Source organism: Erinaceus europaeus, chromosome 14 (genome assembly GCF_950295315.1).
Source record: "Erinaceus europaeus chromosome 14, mEriEur2.1, whole genome shotgun sequence".
Lineage (NCBI taxonomy): Eukaryota > Metazoa > Chordata > Mammalia > Eulipotyphla > Erinaceidae > Erinaceus > Erinaceus europaeus.
In genome coordinates, this window is record NC_080175.1 from 42,814,257 (window position 1) to 42,822,611 (window position 8,355).

The 8,355-nt window shown below is 53.0% G+C and overlaps 1 protein-coding gene across 1 annotated transcript; it reads left to right on the plus strand.

Moving 5' to 3' along the window:
* Positions 1-6,629: 6,629 nt before the first annotated feature.
* Positions 6,630-7,716, plus strand: FNDC11 (fibronectin type III domain containing 11). The gene has a single exon (XM_007524424.2). The coding sequence runs from the start codon at positions 6,673-6,675 to the stop codon at positions 7,672-7,674; it is 1,002 nt and encodes a 333-aa protein (XP_007524486.1). The 5' UTR covers positions 6,630-6,672; the 3' UTR covers positions 7,675-7,716.
* Positions 7,717-8,355: the final 639 nt, after the last annotated feature.

Genomic DNA, 8,355 nt, shown 5'->3' on the forward strand with positions numbered 1-8,355 from the left:
GCATAGCAACACTTCGGTGATAGATGCATCCCCCCCTCAATGGGAAGTGCTGGAAGGTTCCCCATCTACATTCCACATCTACAGGCCCCACACACAGAGGTGAGGTTTTCCAACCACAGAGATGAGGTGTGTGTAGCCACTTTTTCTGGAGCATTTCTCTCTGAAAGTTTATTTTATTTTACTATTTGTTATCTTATTTTATTTTGCCATCAGGGTTATCACTGAGGTTCAGTGCCTGCATGACAAATCCACAACTTCTAGAAGCCATTCCACCCCCTTCTTTTGTTGACAGAGATAGAAGTTGTGAGGGAAGGGGAGACAGAGGGGGAGAGAAAGACCTGCAGCCCAGTTTCACCACTCAGGAAGCCTTCAGGTGGGAACTATGGCCTTGAACCTGGGTCCTTGTGCATGATAGTGTGTGAGTTCTGTCTAGTGCACCACCTCCTGGCTCCTTTTTAATTTTTTAAGTTGTGCTTTTTAAAAATGTATTTACCCGGGAGTCAGGCGGTAGCACAGCGGTTAAGCACGGGTGGCACAAAGCACAAGGACCATCAAAAGGACCCCAGTTCAAGCCCCTGGCTCCCCACCTGCAGGGGAGTTGCTTCACAAGCAGTGAAGCAGGTCTGTAGGTGTCTTTTTCTTGCCCTCTCTCTGTCTCCCCCTCCTCTTTCCATGTCTCTCTGTCCTATCCAACAATGATGACATCAATAACAATAAAAAAGCGCAACAAAAAGGGAAAATGAATAAATATTTTTTTAAAAATTTAACTATTTATCCATGAGAGACAGAGAGAGCCAGAGCATCACTCTGGTACATGTGACACCCAGGATTGAACTCAGGACCTCATGCTTGGGAGTCCAAGGCTTTATCCACTGCACCACCTCCTGAGTCACCTTTTATTTCATATATATATATATATACATATATACATATATATATACATATATATTCTTGGGGGGCAGATGGTAACACAGCAGTTTAAGTGCACATGGCACAAAGTGCAAGGACTGATGTAAGGATCCCGGTTCCAGCCCTTGGCTCCCCAACTGCAGGGGGGTCGTTTCACAAGCGGTAAAGCAGGTCTGTAGGTGTCTCTCTGTCTTCCCCTCCTATCTCGGTTTCTCTTTGGTCTATCCAACAACAGCAGCAATAACAACAACAACAGTAATAACAATAAGAACAACACAATGGGGGAAATAGCCTCTAGGAGCAGTGGATTCATAGTGCAGGCACTGAACCCCACTGAGAACCCTGGAGGCAATATATATATATATATATATATATATATATGTATGTATGTATATATGTATGTATGTATGTATCTATATATATATATATTCTTTTAAATTTTTTTATCTTTATTGGATAGAGACAGCCAGAGGGAAGAGAGAGATAGGGAGAAAGACACCTGCAGCACTGCCTCACTACTTGCAGAGCATTCCCCCTAGAGGTGGGTACCAGGGGCTCGAACCAGGTCCTTGCACATAGTAACATGTATGCTCAACCAGGTGCACCATCCAGCCCCTCCTGGTCACCTCTTTGAAAGCTTCTATGACAGTGATGTTATGAGCTGGCATTTGTCATCACCCCACTGTGTACACTTGTAGAGGCTCCCAGGAGACTCAGAGTCATACAGGCTAGGCCTCTACTCCAGGGTCAGGCCTAACAGACTAGAGACCCCACTAGGGATAATGCCAAGAAGATATGTACAAAATCAGGAGACGCCCTGAAAGGGCACTGGTGAATCCAGACCCCTACTTGCTGTGTATGTATGTTTCGACTTCCCACAGGTTTCCTTAAATCCTCTGTGCCTATATACATCCTTCTCCTCCAGGAAGCCCTCCAGGAATCCAGCTGTGCTTTGCAAAGGAGCAGCTTCAGGGTAATTAGCCTGATGTGGGAGGACCCGTTGTGCTGACAGGCCTGAGGTCAAGCACTCTGCACACAGATTCCTCCTGGTCACTCCTTGTCCTTTGCTGTGTGTGTGTGTGGGGGGGGGGGGAGGGCCTGCAGGATCAGCATTTTTCCTCCTCACCCTCAGGACTCTGGCCTTGCCTCCTACATCTTCTGTCAGCTCAGAAAGAGTCCCAGAAAGTGGAGGGACAGCAAGGTGGGCTGCCTGTCCTAGCTGCCATAAAGACCCCAATCTGGGTACCTCCTATAAATCAGGAGACACTGTGCATCAGACCAGAACATTTTCAGACAGAACCCAGGCTGAGCAGTAAGAGAATGGGCTCAGAGCAATCCACTGTAGGTCCAGTGTCACCATCCTGGGCACCCTGTGTGTGAATGACACACTGCAGGATCTCTGTGCCCCCATGGGGTTCAAAACACCACCTTTTGGATTCTGGAACAGCACAATTGGTAATGGCAGATGGGGTCAGAAGTGACAGAATACGAGTGTGCCCTCCCCATGGACATCCCATAAGGAGAGGAGTTACCACAACCCCCACATGCTACTAGAAGGACATGAAGGACCTGGAGTGGGGGCAGTCCCCAAATGTCATGAGCTGCTCAGTTCTGTGCACACAACACTCAGAAGTGACATAGTGACAGAGACGAAGAAGAGAGTAGGATGATGGACAAGGAAGGGTGGGGAGGGAGGGGGTACTGTGATTAGGACATGAGGTGTCGCTGTGGAATTTGCTTTGACTGCATCACTGTCACGGTCTTGCAGTTCTGAACAATCGCATCGCTGGGAGACCAGGTGAAGGGATATGGGGTCTATGCCTTTTCCCCTTCCACCATGCTTATTACTAGGGCTTAGTGCCTGCACAGCTCCAGGACTCCTGGCGATTAACTTCCTCTTTCTTGCTTTTTGACAGAGGGTGAGAGACAGAGAGAGAAAGAGAGAAAAAGAGAGACATCTGCAGCACTGCTCTGCCACTTATGAAGCCCTCCATACCCAGAGGTGAGGATTAGACTTGAACCCTGGTCCTCACACACGTGTGTGCTCTGCCTAGTGAGTCATCACCCAGCCCCCCACATGCCATTCTCCTCTTCCTCCTCCTCCTCCTTTTAAACAATGATCTCAAAAAACAAATTCAGTTTTTAAAATTAGCTGAAAAACTAGAATCAGAAAAAGACTGGGGTTGATAGCAGAGAAGCTGGAGGAGTTCTGCTGCTCCCTTCCACCTCAGGGGCTGGGCTGAGAGCAGCTATTCCCTCTTCCCCTCTCCCTTCAGACATCATTCCCCTTCCCCTTTTCTCTCAGACACCCCAGATATCAGGGAGCCTGCACTGTAATGGCCTGAATTTACAGACTGGAGTCCAGAGCAGGGAGGGTGCAGGAGCAGGCTATGTTGGGGGGGGGGGGGTCGGAGAGGGTGTAGTGGGGTGCAGTGGGGGCCTCCAGAGCTGTCTGTGGACTCAGGAAGGGGACAGCACCTGACACACAAAGAGGCTTTAGAGTATCTTGAGACCCTACCCCGGGTCCCTGGGTAGACTAAGGAGCCTGTAGTTCCTAAGGGTCTGGGACTGTACTGAGCAACTCCTGGGAGTTGGAGGACCCCATCGGTCCAGGCTCAGATTGGGGCGTGGGCTTGGCAGGATGGGAGACCCGGATGTTGTGATGGGCTGGGGGTGGAGGGGATAAATATTGTTGTGAGGGGTGCAGTAGGTAGCAAAGCCCCTCCCCACTCCCTAGAACCTCGGCGCCATGCTGGGTCCTCCGCAGAACAGCCAACCGCAGTCTACCCCTGGTGGAACCCTAGAGTTTGGCCTGAGGGAGAGAGCGGGTCCGTGTACCACCTGGGTGAGTCCCACCTCCACCAGAGGGACAAGGAGCTGGTGGGCGGAGGTGGGGGCGGAGGCCTCGGGGCGGGGCGCGGGCTGCACCCGGAGGAGAGGTGTGGACCGGGTTCCCAAGCTGCCGGGCGGTTTCGCTTGGCCTCAGCCCGCTGGGTCTCCCCCACACCGCCCTGTCTCCCCGCCCCCTCCACTGGGGCGGGACGTCACAAAGGCTGGTGGTCCCCATGGCAACCTGCTGGACGCTGCGGCTGCGGCAAGAGGCTGGGCGCCCGCAGCTCTCAGCACCCAGCTCAGCTCGCTTGGCTCCCGGACAGAGGGCAAGTGGGCGGGAGAGGTTGGAGGCCGCCGCCTGAGGCTGGACGAGGGCCTGGGACTGGGCATAGGGGCCTGGGACTAGACAAAGGGTCCTGGACAGGGGGACTGGGGCTGGATAGAGGTGCCTGGGGCTGGACAGGAGATCTGGACTGGATAGAGGAAGCTGGACGGGTGGTCTGGGGCTGGAAGGTGGGCCTGGGAGTAGGCAAACTACCTGGGATTGGACAAAGGGGCCTAGGGCTGGACTGGGGGTGGGAGTGGACAGAAGGGCTTGGGACTGGATAGGGGGAATATGGGCTGAGGCTGAACAGGAGTCCTGGGGCTGTACAGGTGAACCTGGGGCTGGACAGGGGGGCCTGGAGCCCAAAGGGGGACTTGGATCTAGCAGGAAGCTGGGGAGCTGAGGAAAGGGGGTGGGGAGATGAGATGTGGGCAGAGGAGACCCTCCTTGGTGGTTTTCTTTCTGGAATTATTTGGCAAGGTCCCCCATAGTTAGGTCCAGGCCTAGATTTCCCTGAAGAAGTGTCTGGATGTGTGTGAGGTCTGCCCATGCCAGTACTTGGGTGGCTGGCCTCTGCTTGCACTGCACCCCAGAGAACCTCTCTGTGTGTCCAAGGCCATGTCTGCTGGACCCCGGGAAGAATGCAGGCAGACCCCAGCCTTGCTGCCCACGCAGCTACCCCTTTCCCCGCCATTCACCAACCTTCCCAATGACCCAGATCTCTCAAGTGAAATCACCAGGATATGACTTGTGGACCTGGGAGGTGGAGAGGAGCACAGGACTCAGACCTTGGACTTGTCCAAGAAACCCCACAGGCTTTGTCCTTGTGGCCTGTCCCAGTGAGACCTGGGACTGAAAGAATACCCAGCTGTGGGACACATTGGAACCTTCCCACTGACACTGGGCCCGGAAGGGAAATAGAAGGGGACTCAGGTCCTGGGGTTAATGACAGGGTTCAAGTTCTACACAGAAGTCCCTAGGGGGTATCTTAGCCCTAAACTCTTTGAGATGGGACAGTAGAACCCTGCCTCTTTATGAGGCTGTTCTGGTGGGGGCAGTGGATTCAGCACGGGGGAGCCTCAAGCAGGCTGGACTCAGCAGCTCAGAGATATCAGGCACCTGCCTCTCTCTCTCAACTGTCTTTGCCAGTCTTGGCCCTAGAGGGAAGAGGGGACAGGTCACTGGGCATGGGGGACCTCAAGATGTCACACTGAAACCTCTCAGGAAGTAGCGTATTCCAGGGGAACTGAGCTTCACAAGCCATTCCAATAGCCAGTGACCAGGTTTCTGCCCAGGCCACTCTGACCCAAGGGCTGTATCCCAGCCGCACCAGCATAACAGGCCTGGAGGCTGTCTCTTGGTGAGATGCTTAGCTTGGTGGCCACTTTTTTTTTAAAAAAGTTAGGTATTTTTATTTATTTTTATTGCCACCAGGTTTATCACTGGGACTTGGTGCCTAACTGACAAATCTACTGCTCCCAGTGGTCATTTCCAGCATCTTCCCCATTTTTTTCTTTTTTTCGCTTTGATATTGGAGAAATTGGAGGGACAGAGAGTGAAAGAGACACCTGCAGCATAGCTCTACCACTTGTGAGACTCCCCTGCTACAGGTAGGGATGGAGGGCTCAAACTGGCTCTAATGTGCGTGCTCTACTGGGTGCCACCACCACCTGGTCTCAGTGGCCACATTTTTTCAATGTTTTTTTTAATATATTTTTTACATTTATTTTTATTTATTTTCCCTTTTGTTGCCCTTGTTGTTTATCGTTGTTGTTCTTATTGCTGTCATTGTTGTTGGATAGGACAGAGAGAAATGGAGAGAGGAGGGGAAGACAGAGAGGGGGAGAGAAAGATAGACACCTGCAGACCTGCTTCACCACCTGTGAAGCTACTCCCCTGCAGGTGGGGAGCTGGGGGCTCAAACCGGGATCCTTATGCCGATCTTTGTGCTTTGCGCCACCTGCGCTTAACCCGCTGAGCTACAGCCCGACTCCCTCTTTTCTTTTTTTTATATATATTTATTCCCTTTTGTTGTCCTTGTTGTTTTATTGCTGTAGTTATTACTGATGTTGTCGTTGTTGGATAGGACAGAGAGAAATGGAGAGAGGAGGGGTAGACAAAGAGGGGTTGAGAAAGATAGACACCTGCAGACCCGCTTCACCGCCTGTGAAGCGACTCCCCTGCAGGTGGGGAGCCGGGGGCTCGAACAGGGATCCTTAGCCAGTCTTTGCTCTTTGTGCCACGTGCGCTTAACCCGCTGCGTTATCGCCCGACTCCCAATGTTTTTAAGATTATTTATGAAAGAGAAAAAAAATCAGGGCATCATCCTGGCAAAGTGCTATTCCAGGGATGAAACTCAGGATCTTGTGCTATAGAATTTGACTCTTTATCTATTGTACCACCTCCTAGGCCATTTCAGTGTTCACTTTTATCCAGACCCACAGTCCAAAGGATATGCTATCCCCATACTCTGGCCATTGGGGAGGCCAGAGGGTCTGGGGAGGGGTGGTCAGTGGCCTGAACTACTCCCAAGCTGAAGTGGAGCTGGGGTTAGGGGATGGTCTCTTTGTACTGATGCCCTGCCCTCCACCTCCAGCTCCCAGACAATGAACTTCCAGATGACAGGCCTGGGCCTGGAAAAGAGAAAGCTGGACATTCCCCAGTCCTTCCTGGACCAGGAGGAGGCAGAGGAGGCGGAGGACCGGCAGCTGCTGGAGCCGGAGGCCTGGCGGACCTACATGGGGCGGCGTGCAGCGCTGCGCGAGTTCCTGAGCTCAGACCTGAGTCCCCACCTGCTCAAGCGCCATCACGCTCGCATGGAGCTGCTCAGAAAGTGTTCTTACTACATCGAGATCCTCCCCAAGCACCTGGCACTAGGCGACCAGAACCCGCTGGTGCTGCCCGACACCATGTTCCAGCTCATCGATCCCTGGAAGTTCCAGCGCATGAAGAAAGTGGGCACAGCCCAGACCCAGATCCAGCTGCTGCTACTGGGGGACCTGCTGGAGCAGCTGGACCGAGGCCGCGCCCAGCTGGACGCCCTGCTGGAGTCCCCTGACCCAAGGCCCTTCCTGGCAGGCTGGGGACTAGTGGAGCAGCGGCTGGCTGACCTGTCAGCTGTCATGGACAATTTCCTGGCCATGATGGTGCCAGGGCGCCTGCACATCAAACACCGGCTGGTGTCTGACATCGGCTCCACCAAGGTCCCCCACATCCGGCTCATGCTGAGCACCAAGATGCCTGTCATGTTTGACCGCAAGGAGTCGGTGGCCCACCGGGACTGGGTCAGCTTGCGTTGGTTCGTCACCATCCAGCCGGCAGTGCCTGAGCAGTTTGAGCTGCGCTTTAAGCTTCTGGAGCCTCGGACGCAGCAGGAGGGCCTGCAGAGCGGCGTTATCCCTGTGGCCGCCTGTACTTTCGATGTCCGCAACCTGCTGCCCGACCGCTCATACAGATTCACCGTCAAGAGAGCCGAGAGCTACACGCTGGTGTACGAGCCCTGGAGGGACAGCCTCACCCTGCACACCAAGCCAGGGCCTCCCGAGGGGCCCACCCCCCGTCGGCTGGGCAAGGCCGGCCTGCCCCTGACCATGCCTTCCCAGAGATGATTTTCTAATATTTATCCACTAATAAAGAGGAGTATAAACATACGTATGCCATTGGCCACACAAGCCTCCTCATGTTTCAAAAGCTGCAGCAGTCACTTGAGTGTCTTTCCCCAATTGACCCAGCCCTCTCTCACCAGGTCCCTCTCGCCCACCAGCCTCTTCTCCAGGGAGAGCTCCAGGCTGAACCTCCCAGTGCCACTGACCATGGAACAGACATATCTGGGCTGGCACCTGCCTACTCTGTGTCTCCCCCACAGGCCTCCTGACCACAGTACCAAGGATACGGCTTTGGGGACATTCTTCCTGCCATCTTGGTCTAGGTTCTTCAAGGGGGGGGTGACAACCCCAGGTTAAGCCTGACCCCTCAGGAGACAGCCCTATTGATCCCTGTACTGTCATCTGCAGCTTTGTCGGAGCTAGGGTGCGTGAAGCCAAGTGGGTTAAAAAAATATATTATTCATTATTTAGGAGACAGAGGAGAGAGAGAACCAGAGCATCACTATGGAATATTCAATGCAGGGACCTCATGCATGAGAGTCCAATGCTTTATCCACTGCACCACCTCCAGGGCCACAAGAGAACAATTTTTTTTTAAAGAATTTATTCACGAGAAAGATAGGAGGATGGTCCATGAAAGATGATGAATGACATAGTGGGGGTTGTATTGTTAAATGGGAATCT